The sequence below is a fragment of the Struthio camelus genome, chromosome 4 (assembly GCF_040807025.1).
Source record: "Struthio camelus isolate bStrCam1 chromosome 4, bStrCam1.hap1, whole genome shotgun sequence".
NCBI classification, from domain to species: domain Eukaryota; kingdom Metazoa; phylum Chordata; class Aves; order Struthioniformes; family Struthionidae; genus Struthio; species Struthio camelus.
This window is the reverse complement of record NC_090945.1, coordinates 51,182,944-51,197,933: the sequence shown is the minus strand read 5'-3', so window position 1 is coordinate 51,197,933 and position 14,990 is coordinate 51,182,944. Positions and strand designations below refer to the sequence as shown.

Below are 14,990 nucleotides of genomic sequence, written 5' to 3'. Positions count from 1 at the left end.
TTGTTACGCGTACAGGTGGATGCTATCTAGGCAAAAATATTCAGTAGTGTCCCTATCATGGCTAGTGTAGGTATGCCTGCTTAGACTTACTGTTAAGTCTCATGTCTCCATGAAACTGGTTAGTATGATGACAGCTAACAGTTAACTTTATAAGAAACATTCTTTTGGGGATGAATGTACAACTTAATTGATGTGTAAGTGCTTTAAAAATTCCCTGGGTTTGACTGTCTCGACCGTAGAGAGAAATTTAGCTCAGGAAACATGCCCTTAATAAAACACTCTTAACAAAACTGCTAAGCCTCAGTTTTGCAATGTAGCTTCTATACTAGATGATATATGGAATAAACGTTATTCAGCTGGTTAAACTTGGCACCACGTGTCAGTGAAGTAATTGGCTAGCATTCTGCAAAAGCACTGAGAAAGTTTGACTGAGCCCAGGGCGGGAAGCCAACGCCCTTGCTAACGCAATCCTTGCTGAATCATAAGTTCAGTGAACTTCTGGAGGTGTGTGATGTTCTGTCCACCTAACTGGAATTGCCCAAAGGTACTGTGCCTGAGAACTTTTGTCCCCCTTTTTCAAGGGGAAAAATTGAATTGTTCCAGTCTCATTGGTCTTTTCATGTGTCCAGAGTCTCCCACTTCGGGAGTCATGCGCATGCTTATATTTCAGTGTAGGTGGTTGTGCACAAGTTTTAACAAATAACTACTGTACAGAAAAAAGTTGCATGACCAACTTAACAGTGCTTTGGATAAAAATCAGGCTTGAAGCATCATGGAAAGCATCATTAGCTTGCATTACACAGAAAATATTTTATATTTATTGAGTACCACGCTTGTTAGCAGGCAAATCCTTCTAATGCGACTTGCAGGGATAGATGTCTTTTTTTTTTTTTTTTTTTTCATAGAAATGGTGCATGTAGAACTGCATCTTCGGGTTAGACCTCCTCTAAAGGGGGATGATTAGTGGTGACAGATACTGAACAATGTTTTGATCTGGCCTTCCAAAGAACCCTGGTGGCTCCTACACTAGTTGCATGTGTTGCATCTCAGGCCATCAGATAAGAGGCAGCTAATATAAAGCTAAGGATAGAACGTGTACAGAAACTTCATGTGTGTCAAGACATGAACAAACCCTTCACTAGTTCATACTGTGGTAATACAGAATATCCAAGGCTGTAAAACCTTACTTGATAACCTGAAAGTATGAAGCAGAATCATCAAAGTACTCAAAATACCTTTCTGTTGACAGGTAACTTAAGATCGATCATGTATGTTAACTGGTTTAAAAAGTGCTTATGTACTCTGTGTTAGGGACAGGGTTGAGTTTTACTGGACCCAATAGGACTCATATTGGACTTCTCATAAGCTACTGTTTTTTCTTCCTCCTGCGGATGAAAATTCAGTAGACTTTCAGAGAAAACAGATTATATACGCACCCGTTTAAAGACTTGTTCAAATGAGCTCTGCCCAGATAGCTTCCTTGTCAGAATTCTGACAACAGTTTGTTTGTTTGTTTTGGAGGTCTACTTTGATTGGTAAACACACAGTGACTTGCATCTCTTCTTTTCCTGTGCAGTGGGTTATCATCGAACAGGGATGCTATGCATTCTCCATGGTGGTGGTACCGCTCTATGACACACTGGGAACTGAAGCAATTACTTATATTGTGAACAAAGGTAGGATGTTTTCACTAGCTTGCCATTGTACGTGTAGTTGCCAGAGCTGACAGAGGACAGAACTGTAGTCTTCCTCAGAAAAGTCTTCCAGTACCAATTCCTAAAGTACGGATCTAGTCTAAACTCGTCATGTTAATATTGTTGTTTTCCTTAATCAGCTGACTTGTCGTTGGTTTTCTGTGACAAGCCTGACAAGGCCAAGCTTCTGCTAACCAGCGTGGAAAAGGGGGAAACTCCAGTCCTCAACACCATTGTTATTATGGAGCCTTTTGGCATGGATCTTGTGGAACGTGGCAAAAAGTGTGGGGTGGAGGTCTTCAGCATGAGAGAAATAGAAGTGAGTAGACTCGACCTGTTTTACTGCTTTCATCTCCCTTACTTGCGGACAAATCTACTAGACAGGTTTTCAGGACTCTGAACAAAATATGATGGGTTAGTTTTGGAATGCTTAAACTTCAAGAAGTAGGTAGACAAATCACTTCTAAAAAGATTTTTTTTTTGTTAAGAAGGAAAACAACTTGCTAGTGGCATTTCACAGCACTCAAAATGTAAAAGCACGTTTGCCAAATTAATGGTACAAAAGCTTGTTAACATAGTCCAGAGGAGACATCAGGTCTGAACATTGACTTGCCTCTGTGAAGCAGTAAGAAATGATAATTAACATATTGTTAATAATACTTCAGAAATACTGATTTCTATAAGAATCTGTATAGGTTTTGGTTTTGTAGTGAAAAATGACATTTTTGCCCCTGTGCACTGAATCTACAAGATATTTTTGGGGGGGGGATGAAAAGAATAGTAGTCAATCTTTCCAAGGTTAGCCTCTGGTAATGTGGTTTCTAGGTTTTGAAAGCAGAAACTGTCTTGCCTAGTTACTTAGTATTCAGGGGCTTATAGCTGTGCTTGTCTGCATGGATCTTTTGTTACAGTTTCATTACTGGAGAAATCTGTCCCAGGAGCAAACTGCCTGAAGTACATCTTTATTGTGGAATTATGAAACAGGGCTTAGCCTGGTTCCAGCTTGAATTCTTGTGAAAACTTGGCTCACAGAGACTTTAGCATCTCCAAATAATCATGCTTGAATTATGCCAGTTACTGAGACACCTGCAAAAATTGCTTAATTTCATGGGACTGTTTTACTGAACTTGTTTTCACAGCCGTTTTCTGTGTTAATGGGGCCACCTTCTGGTAAAGAGAAAAAATTGTCAGCATGTCTTTTAAAAGATGGTTAACTGTATCTTAGCTAACCTGCCTCAGCAAGACTGCCAAGGTTGAAATGGAACTAGAGAAATTATGCAGAGTAAGTGACTTATACAGTGCTATAGTTGACTGGGAAAAGGGTTGGATTAAAGTTTGAAGGGAAAAAAAAAATTGGCCAAAACCGCAAGAAACGGTTGGTATGTTAAAACTAGCCTCTCTCCTGGAACTGAACTCTTTAAGCACAGAAAGATGCTTCCCCCTGGATCTTTCTAGCTACAGGAAAAAGAAACCAGAGTTTAATGCATCTTTTAAGTTGGGTGCTTAGAGTTTTTCAGAAGCATAATGTAGCTCTGGCTTAACTATGCTATTTTAACTCCAACACTTCATGTTTAGGTGAACACAGTAGTAATAGCGACTTGTCTAAATCCCAAACAAATTGGGCAAAAAAACTTAAATATTTCTAGCAGCTTCAGTGAGCAGGAATAAATTCTTGTCACCTGTTCTTAAGGGCTGGGGACTTCCAGTTGCTCCCAAGAGGCACCTCTGAGCTGTTTAGGAACTTTAGATTAGAATGACTATTTCTAGTTTTAAGTACGTACTTTTCTGGATTTCTGGCCTGGAAGCTTTGTTCACCTGGGCTTTATAGGTTATTTGACCAGTCTTTCTGAGTATCTCCCAGATGCCATAAGCTTGGTGTCTGATGCCTAATATCTGTGCATGTAGTATAGTTACTTAGAACTGTGTAGCTGTGAATAAACGGCTCTTCAACAGGAAGAGATGTTAGAGTTCTTCTACCACAAAAGAAGGGTGTTTAGGTCTTGGCTATATAATCAGTAAACAGTGGATCTTGCGCAAAACAAGCTGTAGAGAAGTACTGAGCTTCTAGTGGCACCTGGAATGCAGATGCTGCTGTTTTGACAGGCAGCAGTGTTGTCATGTGGGCAAACTTCTGTGCATTGGCACCGTGTCAAAAAGACAAACTTTTAGTCTGGGAACGTTAACTGTTTTTACTGGTATTTACTCCTTGCCTAAAATATCTTTGGGTAACCCAAGAGGTGCATCACAAACTAAAGTAAGGCTAGGGCTAGTAAATGAATGTGTAATTGTCTTGGCATAGTTAGAATGTAAAGGCAATGATGAAGTGATGTATCTGCCCTCAAAGGGTGCTTCCAAACCTATACTTAACAAGAGGTCAGTCTTGCAGAAGTTCTTAAACTAGTATAGTTTCTAATCCTAAATGGGCATAAAAATAAGAAGTCTAGACTTGAAACTTTTAAGCTCATTAGTATTGAGCTTAAGCTTTCAAATCTTTCCTCTTACTCATTATATCCTCTACTGGTAAAGGGATGTATTTGGTATCTATTCCTCTCTGCCTCTTCAGATTTGTGGCATCCTTAATGGTCTGGCCTAAATAATGGTAAGGCAGGAGAAAGAAGGAAAGGAGGTTTGAGGGGGGGAGAGAATTTTATGCTCTCCACTCCTCAGTGCAAAAGGAGTACGGACCACCAGTGACCCTTCACTGCAAGCTTCAGTCTTTTTCTTCACAAGCAGTGATGTACATGTGAGGTGCCTACGAAGGCAAGTATTGATTCATCTATTCAATGGCAGTCAGTGGCATGTATCTCCTACATGAGCTACTGGACTGACTGTATGGCTTATCGTGACACTGCTTAACCTTGAGCTTCTCTTGTATATGTTTGTATTGTTTTTTTTCCCCAAATAAAACATTTATATGTGGTTTAGGTTAGTTATCATGTCTGTATTTGTAGAACATACTAGTTCTTCTGTTTCTGCATCTTTTAAAAATGTTTTAAAGCCTTCACAACACTTTTATGGTTAAAATGCCAGAACAGTCTAAATGATAGAATGTTAATAGTGTTTGATAACATCTTGTTTGTTAAATTTAAAGCAAAAGGCAATGCTTTTGTGTCTAAACCATCTCTCTTACCTTTCTCCCCCTTCTATAGGAGCTGGGAAGAGCACACCGGCAAAAACCTATGGTAAGTATGGAATTAGTTCAAGCAGTTTAATCTAAAGTTGGGTAGCATTCTGTAGATCAAACTAGCAAATTTACCTGTCTCCCATAGCTCAAGGTAACACTAGTATTTCAGTGTTTTATCCAGGAAAATCTTTTTCCTTGCTATCTTAACCATACTAATACTTTCTTAACTTTCATAGCCTCCAAAGCCAGAAGATCTAGCAGTCATCTGTTTCACCAGTGGAACAACAGGTACACCTCAATACATTATGCAGAATTTATTATCCTGTCTGTGCAAAACTAATTCAGAAGCACTTCATTCCTCCCCTTCCACCCAAAGACTTCCCCCTGCTGCTGCATCTTTTTGGCAAGTAGTAGCTGGGGAAGTTTTATGGTAAGGCTCCTTTTGATATATGTATTTTTTCCCATTGATCAATAGAGTTGCAATGTCTTGGAAGGGGGGAGGTTACCTTTTGTGGGATCAGAAATGGGTACTGAAAATGTATTTCCGTTACAATAAGGGTTCTGGATCATATTCCAAACTTTCAGTTCTCTGGTAGTCTTTTAGCTATAATAGCAGGATCTGTTTCTTAGCTCTTACACACTGTGCAACTTACTGTAGGACCAAAAGAGAAAGACAAGTGCCTGGATGAGAATCAAAATTTCAAGTGTGCGACAGGATCCAACACTGGGGAGAGTTTTGGGAAGAGCACAGCATTAGTTACATCTTTAAAACAGAGTTAAGTAGAGAAAGCTGAGTTCAATAGCTGGATCTTCAGAGTTATTGAATTTTGGATAACAGAAGTTTGTTAGAGAGATGACGGCTTCTTAAGGATTTGGTCTCATAAATAACATGAGGACTTCAACACGCCCGCACCTTAACTGTTCCAAGCTATTCTTGCAAATGTGTTAGCCCATTCTCTGCTTTTGTTTAATACACAAAGAAGGGTCTTATTATCTAGGAAAGGACTTACTGATTGATGAAATGCTATTAGTTTACTGTTATCTCTGCTTGATAACTTAAAGGACCTAAAGAGATCACTGTTTCATCTTGATGTGCTTCTTCCTCAGGAAACCCCAAAGGAGCTATGATCACTCATCAAAACATAGTCAGCAATGCTTCAGCTTTTGTGAAAGCTACGGAGGTAAACTGCAAGGGTAACATTGTGGATTTGTACCATGTACAATTTAACACGAAGGGAAGCATCTTAGGAGAAAAATCTCACTGCCTTTGGTCTTAACACAGTAAGATCCAAGTGGAGAAGTCAACTTGATGGCACTCTTGTCAGTGCTAGTTCTGAAGTCAGCATTTATCTGAGGCCCTTTCCTCTTGCTTTGGAGGACATGTGAAAAGTTGCATAGTTTTTGACAGATGTGGTTTTTGTTTTGTTTTTTGATGCCTTCCCATGCAAGAGTGGATAAAGCTCTAAGCTCTAGATCTGGTTAGATTTGGTTGCATAGATCTTACTGGTTTCTTCTTTCAGGGTCAGGAACCCTCCTAGTCTCTTTTGAATGTAACTCGTTCTGGACCAGAAATGAAATAGCTGTGCAGCGAACAGTGCCACATTTTGGATTAATGTGGATCTACCAACTGGTTTTTGGGGTGTTGTGTTTTGTTTTTGCCCAAGCCAATATTACTGCGTAACGATCACTGGTCTGGCCCAGCTTGGGAACTTGCAGTATGTTTACTGCATTGGGTTGTGTGGATATGCCCAAAGCTGGGCAGTGAGGTAACATTCAGGCCATTCCTCTAGATGTTGAGCAGTATAAAAAAAGGTCTAGAATAAAGTCATTCCACTGTTACTGAGGTCCACTTTGCTTAGCTGGAAATAGTGCCTTGGCTTCAGCTATGGGTGTAGCATGCTGCCACCTTGATGAGGAACTATGGGCAGAGCATTGTTTGCTCCCCCAGTCCCAAGGTGTAGCATCTCCACTTAAGAAGTGGTGGTCTAGGAGTGCAGAGAAAAGCAGGATTTCATTCTGCCGTGGGTAACATCAGACCAAATCCTACAGAAATCCTGATGGAGATAGGCATTACATTCTGCCACAGACTCATAGTGTTTGTCAGCAATGTAAGCTCTCTGTCAGAGTCTACATAGAGACTGATGTTCTGTGTTAAGAATGGGGGGGAGGTATTAGGTATATTAACCCCTGAAATACTTTGAGTACTTGCATGAACATGTGAGAAGCATAACTCCATGTATCCATACTTAGTGCAGTCTTTTAGTTTACGGTAGGCTACTAAAGTTCACTTGCAGGCTAGCTATGAAGACAACTGTAAGATCGAACAAAAACAGATGTGGTTAAAAATGCAGCCATATTTGTTTTGCCAAGTACTCTGCATGTGGAATGAAATTAAGCAACTGGTCTCAGGGTTAGATTGCATAAGATGCTCTTGCTGTAGATCTTACAGCAAACTGAACAGATGAACTTTCTGACCTAGGATGACCTAGTCTGGAATATTGTACTCTGAAGACATACTTTAATTTCTCTTTTCATCATATCTGTAATGGAATTTTCTGTGACTCCTCTTAAATTGTTTCTATTCGTAATCATGCATGCAATAATCTGAATGACTACCATACTCGGCTCTAGCAAAAGATTATAATTTCTGTAATATCTGTTTACAACAGTGACTTCTGATGCATGTAATATTTTTAGTGAAAGAAAACCAGAGTGTGATTTCATTATAGACAAAACTGAAGAGCTAAGATGTCTGATTACGTATTGGGTTCAACTTAATTGATTTTTAATTCTCTTTAATTCTCTTTTGCTGAACACTTCCACTTTCAGAAAGTATTCATACCTTGCCCTGAAGACATTCTGATATCATTCCTACCCTTGGCTCATATGTTTGAGAGAATTGTTGAGGTACGCATTCGTTTGTTCTACAGAACTATTGAAGCTTATTTTTTCTTACAGAGTGCATGTCTCTTGAATCCTAGTGATACACACTATTCCTTTTTGCCTCTTGCGCACATGTTTGAAAGGTTGGTTGAGGTAAGGTTCAGGAAAACAATATCTCATAAACTATGAATACTAGACCATTTGTTTTCATACCTAAATATAAGCCTTAACCTTAGCACTAGGGTTAATGAGAAACTGGTTTACTAGAATGCAAGGAAATCCCTCAGCACACTTAAACTACCTAGAAATTCCTCAGTAGAACTAGTGCAATATTTAAAAACCTGTCCTATTATTCTTATAGAATAAACTTTATTTGCAGACTAATGTGGCATCCTGCTTGCTTACATAAAACTAATTTTAAAATAGTTACACTTACCATTGCTTCCAAGACACCTCAATAAAAAGGAGGGATTTTTTTTATCAATGGAGTACGGTTTTTCTTTCTTTTTTTTTTGTCTGTGGTAGCTCCCCCTCCCTCCTTCCATTCCCTTCCCCCCCCCCCCCCCCCCCGCCCCCGAAAAAAAAAAAAAAGGAAAATAGCTTCTAATGGCATTAAATGACAAACTTTGAAGTCTGGATAGTCTGTTTTACTATTTGGTGAAACTTGGAGCTCCATTTTGGAGGATGAGAAACTTCAGGGCTGTTTTAGTAATGGCAGTGTTAATAAAGAACTTTGAGCCCATAGTTAAGTGATAACATTACTGAAATAGTGTGTGTATGCTGAAGCTGGATGTATCCCAATTGTTGTAAGAAACAAAACTGCCTCCATGCAAGTATACAAAGATATACAGAGCCAGAAGTTGAGTCCTGTGATTTCAGTTAGAAATTCTGAGCTTTCTAATGAAAGGGTTAGGTCAATGTGTGCCTGTGTATTTTTATTTACATGGATGCACATGTACACATTTGTTATGAAGACTGGGAATAGGTACAGCTTAAGTGAGGTATACAGTTGCCCTTAGACGTTCAGCACTGCTTTTTCTGGTAACTTGGACACCGGTTATGCTTCAGTGTCTGTTGTATTGGTTTCCATCTGGCATCAGAAGGTGCAAGCTCTGTTTTAGGTAACAGCTCTGCTCTTTGTTATGCAGTAGAAACAGGAAGGAAACTTGTGTTCCAAAAAATAAAATGAGGAGCAGAGGGTTTGGATCTCAGTATTCCTTTATTGTTTGAGGCCTCAACAAAAGAGGTATATCTGCCTAAGGTGGTTAAGCAAAAAAGCTTTCAGCCTCTAGAAAGGAGAAAAGATTCTGTACTATTGGGGAGAGATATGAACATGGTCTGTGAGAAACCATTTTTAAAGCCTGTCCCTTGTTAAAAAGCCTGTCCCCTTTTGCTGCAAAGCTGGTGGTTGCTGATCTCTGCTTCCTGAGGAAGCTAGAGGGTCAAAGAAAATGACAGGCCATGTGCGTTCCTGCCAAGCAAAGACAGTTGCTGCTCACTGCATTTGGACTGATGCATTTGCTCCTTTTTAGTAGGTGGTGGCAAAACATGGGTGGAGAGGAAAAGTGAGTCTTTATGCTTTCCACACATGAGACTTGCTAACAATGGATGGCAGGAAATGAAGGAAGAGGTGCTACGGGGGAAGGGGAAGAAGTAAAACGGGTAGCTATAGAGAAACACGAAAAGAGTAGGGATGTTATTAAAAAGAACAAATAAAATACCAAGAAAATGGGGGGGAAAAAAATCTGGGAATAGATATTGAGGTGGGGGAAGATTCCAGACAGACTATGGAACGCTACAAGACTAAGCCTTCCTTCTTTGGGTGTAGGTCTAAAGTGATGCAGGATAAGGAGTGGCTCTTTTTTCCAGAATCTTCCAGAGAGCGTCTTGATCACGTAACAGCAAATCCTTTGCTTGTGTCAATTGTGCGGTGAAACAGGAAGGAAAACTGAAATGTAAGAGAGTGAAAAACAAATAGCTCAAAGCAGAAATTCCTGTTGGACCAGTACATAGCATGCGCTGACTTAAATGCACAGTTTCTTAGTGTATAGCAGGGAACAAAGTTCTGGTATTTTAATAAGCTTGTTAAATGAACTTTAAAACAGAGAGCTCTTTTCTTTTCAATCTTTGTGACCTCTGGATCGCTGGCATGGCCTTATGTGACCAGATAGCCTTTCAGATAAAGACTTTTGTACAATATCTTGTTATATCAAAGTCCTTGGCCTGTGTACAACAAGCATGTCTTGCTCCTTGAGTTTTCCTGTCCCATTTTGTAGAACTTGTCCAGAAGCTGGGAGGATTTGAGGTGGACCCTGTACAGTCCACCCCACATATCTATGTATGACAACCCTATAGCTAGAACAAATTATACAGAGAGTTTTCACAGGCATTTACTTATTTCTAACAGTGTGTGATTCTGTGCCATGGAGCTCGGATAGGATTCTTTCAAGGGGATATCAGACTACTTATGGATGACCTAAAAACGTTGCAGCCAACTGTATTTCCTGTAGTGCCAAGACTGTTGAACAGAATGTTTGACAAGGTAAGTCTAAAGGTGTGAGTTTAGAACCTGGCAGGGTTTTAAGAGATCTTTCTGAAGCCTGGGCTAACATGGTAGAAGTAACTGTTGTGCTCTGGGACGCTCAATCAGCATGTTAACAAATTGCTGTCTCCCTTCCTAAGCAGGACTGAAAGTATAGGAAGTAGTATTTGGTTGTGTTAAAGCACTTCCAGGCAGCAAATCCTAGTGTAGAGAAGTCTGACTAGGAGACTTGGGTTTTGTCCAGCTTTATTAATGACTTAATGTTTTGTTCTGAGCAAGCTATTTAAGTCCAGTCTACCACGTGAACACGACGCTAAAAATGTGGCATGTGAACACTAAGCATCTGACTCATAGAGCGGAATTTGCAAACCTGGATCAGCTGTTTGCCTGTGGTCACTTGGACACGTACAAATTTTCTACCCAAGAGCCAGCATATCTAGCAGGGAGATCTAAACCAGCTAGTCAGGAGTGCTGGGGAGAGGGTGTGTCAGCAGCCCCGTTCTCTTTGGTACTTGCTGTTTGCCTGTTACCCTGAGCTGGGTCATCCAAGGTGGGAATTCAGAACTTGATTCTCTCCTTTAGACTTAGGATTTTAAATTATCCTCTTGTATATAGATGACTGACTAATCATAGGACACAGCCAGAGGAGTTGGAGGATGCCACTAGTATTATTTTGGTTGCTAAAGAAATGGCAGACGCATCGTATGCCCTTAGCCAGCAGTTGCCTACCTGTGAGGCCAGAGGCAAGGATCAGGCAAGGACCTTGCCTGTTGGAAAAGTACTTTGAAACAGCAAGTGGTATAATGCTTGTTCTGTTTGTCTCCAGAACAAATAGCACAACTGATGCATTTGGAGGGGACAGAATCCTGAGACCTGCCCATTGGTCTGTAGGGCTTAAAACTTACCCACCTTTCTGCTTGGGCATTCTATAAGGGAGCTGTAGAAACAGAGACCCAGAAACTTGGGACTGTCTTCTCTTTTCCCCCATGTCCTCTTGCTTGTTGTCTCTGGTGCCATGAGGCTTTCACACTTCTATGGCACAGGTTCAACCCCACCCAGCCTTGTAGTAACCTGGCATATAAAGTTCAAAAAGGGGGAACTGAGGTGGGGACCCCAGTAGTGCTGAGGAGAGCTGCTGGGTCTCTCTTAAAGCAAATATGTTAGTCTGTGGTCTGTCTTTCTGTCTGCTCTGTGGCTTTCTGGAAGCAACTGTAAGGAGCCTTTCAAAAGTGACCTGAAAAGCGAGCTTTTATATGTCAGACAAACTTCTGAAGGAACCTGCATCTCCTTGGAAAACTTATTTTTTTAAACTATGTGTATATTACTTTATGTATAATGGTGGCATGTCTTTTGGAAGATGTTGAGGATTATGCTGAACTCAAAATTAAATCAAACTGGGGTAGAAAAACATCCATTTTCATTTTAATGGAGAAACAATACACCAAAAAAAGCAATACACATAGCTGGATGAGAAGTGAGAACTAGTTAAGTGCTTGAACTGAGGTGGAGGCCAAAATCTAAGTCTGCAAGCGTTTCCTTCCATAATTACGAAGCTTACCAATAAAGGTTGTTTAGTTGACCTGTATGTCACTGTTAAAGAGTCTTTACGTATGTTACTGTAAGAAAAAGGGAATGGTAGTCTGTGAGACTGCTAATGCAAGATCATCTTCCTTAATAGATTTTTGGACAGGCAAATACATCACTGAAGAGGTGGCTGCTGGATTTTGCTTCAAAGAGGAAAGAAGCAGAACTCAGAAGTGGTATAATCAGAAATAACAGTTTCTGGGATAAATTCATCTTCAGCAGAATACAGGTATGCTTGAAAGTCTCTGCTTGCCTACTTAAGACCCTTTGGGTTACAGGTGTTAGAAAAGGGATAACTTTATTTGGCCATTTATTTAGTAATGATGATTGTTCTGGGAACAGGCCTCCGAATATGCTTACTTTATGGTACAGAACAGCAGGGTGACATGTGATTTTAATAGTGAAAGTGTGAAGCATCACTGTATAGGTCCCATCTACTTAGTAGTTTATAGGCATTAGTTTGCAATAGCTGAGTTAATAAGAGTGGTTATAGTACGGTATGTGGTTGCATCTCTGTGATTAAAGACTGCCTAGCTATTCGGAGTAGAACTCAGCAGTCCTGCTTTTTGTTTGCACCTGCATTTTTTTTCAGTTCCCTTTGTTTTAATAATCCGTTAATTGTAATAGGGAAGTTATTCTGAAACACTCCTAGTTCTTCCCTCTTTTACCCCCTTTGAAAGCAAACACTGTCTTTCTGAAAGATGAAAGCTAAATGTTACTTAGTGCCACCTGTTGCCCCTACAGCCTCCTCACTGCTGGTAGGTTGTAAGCAAGCCTGGTGTTATGCATGGTGTTCACTTGCCTTAACCTTGGTTGTACAATGAACCCCTGTGGCTGATTTTATAGTGTTCAGGATGTATGAGAAGCAGGTACAAGATGGGTTTACAGTATGACCACTCTAAATACAAAGCTGTTGCTGTAAGGCTATGACTTATGCTCTTTAGACTTCTGGCCAAGTCTATAGTGCAGTAACACCACAGGGAGCATATGTAGGTACTGCATATTTGAGAGATGATTTCTTCCAGCCGCTATGAGGGTAAAACACAAAGAAAGACAACTTGCTATAGGATGCTAAACTCTAACCTCTAACACTTTTGGGTGGCACTTGTAGGTGAGTAGTGACTGAGGGTGGGAGGGAAGACCCTGGAGACTTCTCTCTAAAATGCTTTTGGTGTCCACAGTATCTTGTGTCTGTTGTAGGCAAGTTTGGGAGGAAAAGTAAGGCTGATGATCACAGGAGCAGCACCTGTATCTGCAAGTGTACTGACCTTCCTAAGAACAGCTCTTGGCTGTCAGGTGAGTTTCCTGGCCTTAATCCAAAACATGCAGATTCTGGTAACTGATTCAAGCTTTGATGTTGGAGGTATTTCTAGTGGTCTGATTACATGGATAACTATTTTAGCATTTTGGAGGCTATACAAGTGCATATTTACAAACTGAATTCCTTTAGAGTTCACCTCTTAATCCCCTGAGACTTCTGTACTTGCACCGAAGTCTTTATAATACTGAAGTAACCAACTCAATTATCTTAAGGGAAAGGCTTTTTTGGGCTGCCGTAAACTTTAACGTTCTTGCACAAACTGCATTAATTCTAACCAAAGAACCTCTTCAAAGTATATGCTTTTTGAGGTAAAATCTCAATAAATCTCTGCACAGGATGGAACAAATGTCTTAACGTTTCCAGTCCTTGCAGTTGATTAAAACACTCTTTGTAACCGTAAAATATGAGGCTGCTTTGACTTCAAGTTTTTCACTTCTGTTGTAGCAGTGAGTTCTGCACGTAAAGGGGAAGCCTGTCTTGTATATGATAGCTACAGAGCTGTAATGGGATATAGATATTCATTCCTGGCTGTCTTGGACAAACTTGTTACTGCTTGTGCTTATGTTCTATTCTTAGAGCTTCTTTCTGTTGAGCTCTCACTGTTGGTTTCTGTTTTGGTTTGTGCATATATAGTGCATGAATTGGAGTTAAATGTTAAGTAAATATCAGAACTGAAGGTGGAATAATAGTGCTTGAAATTGTGTATTTCAGTAAGACTTTGTAATACGGTGTGTGGGTTTTTTTTAATAGAAAATGTTGAGAATTATGCTAAACCTGAATTTAAACCTGACTAGAAAAAACAAGTAGAATATTAATTTTCTTTTAACGAAGAGATTATGCTTTGAAAAGCAAGAAATTTTAAATAAGCTTTTGGCTTCACTTCCTAGTTCTATGAAGGTTATGGACAGACTGAATGCACAGCTGGATGCTCGCTATCACTGCCTGGTGACTGGACAGCAGGTATGGTGTCTAATTGTCTGCCTATCTGTGATCAGCATCTTGAAGTTTCAAATCACTTAATGCTCCTTATACCTATCATAAAGCATAAAATAGTGTTTTTCCTCAGGAAAATAAGAAAAAGCTTAGAAGAGACCTCTAAATAGCTAGAAGAGATAAGGGCATCAAGTGTTTAAACAATCCAAACCTTTAACGGACTTTGTCCTTTTAAGTTGAAATGGATGTAGGAGAGAAGAGGTCATAGTACCAAGCCTTTGTGATTCTTGGAGGATCGGCATCTGCTGTGTATAAATATAGCACTGGAAACCTAAATGGCATTTTTTTGGTGTCAGAGCAGTCTAAGCTTCTCTCAGCTGTTACACCACTAGCTCCTTACCTGAAATAACACTAGTATTTCAAGTTTATATTGAGATTTCTGCCGCTGAAGTATGTCCATAGAGGAAGGCTCATAACAGTAAAAAGATAGTGAGCCTGAGTACATGGTTCAGAAGTTCATAATGTTCTAGGGATATCTGAGAACTTACATATTTCAGTACCAAGAAATTAAAACTACTGTATTGGTATAATATATTATCAGAAACTAGTATTCCATCTTTTGGATAACTTAAATATGTAGGCAGATTATTGGTATAAGGATCTAGCCAAAAACTCATCAAGTCCATTGAACTGTTTTTGTTTAATAGGTCATGTTGGGGCACCGATGCCATGCAATATCATAAAGCTTGTTGATGTAGAAGAAATGAATTACTTGGCTGTCAAAGGAGAGGGTGAGGTGAGTAATTTCTAAAGGTCAATACAAGCCACTTAAATCTTGGAAATTTTTTCTTTTAGTTCATGAAATAACAAGTCACTATCAGATTTCAGTAAAATAGTGCTAAACTTGGC

At 39.8% G+C, this 14,990-nt stretch overlaps 1 protein-coding gene across 19 annotated transcripts in view; it reads left to right on the top strand.

Annotated features, from left to right (window-relative positions):
• Positions 1–14,990, top strand: part of ACSL1 (acyl-CoA synthetase long chain family member 1) — an 82,800-nt gene that overhangs the window by 61,002 nt on the left and 6,808 nt on the right. For 6 of the 19 annotated variants that reach the window (XM_068942651.1, XM_068942652.1, XM_068942654.1 and 3 more), the window contains 11 exons: positions 1,577–1,676; positions 1,835–2,013; positions 4,844–4,876; positions 5,055–5,106; positions 5,926–5,999; positions 7,777–7,854; positions 10,109–10,243; positions 11,922–12,056; positions 13,028–13,123; positions 14,036–14,108; positions 14,789–14,877. In XM_068942651.1, the coding sequence (XP_068798752.1) occupies positions 1,577–1,676; positions 1,835–2,013; positions 4,844–4,876; positions 5,055–5,106; positions 5,926–5,999; positions 7,777–7,854; positions 10,109–10,243; positions 11,922–12,056; positions 13,028–13,123; positions 14,036–14,108; positions 14,789–14,877 (1,044 nt within the window). Of the gene's footprint in view, positions 1–1,576; positions 1,677–1,834; positions 2,014–4,843; positions 4,877–5,054; positions 5,107–5,925; positions 6,000–7,647; positions 7,855–10,108; positions 10,244–11,921; positions 12,057–13,027; positions 13,124–14,035; positions 14,109–14,788; positions 14,878–14,990 lie in introns of all 19 variants that reach the window. The other 13 variants (XM_068942656.1, XM_068942657.1, XM_068942659.1 and 10 more) reach the window with 3 other exon arrangements.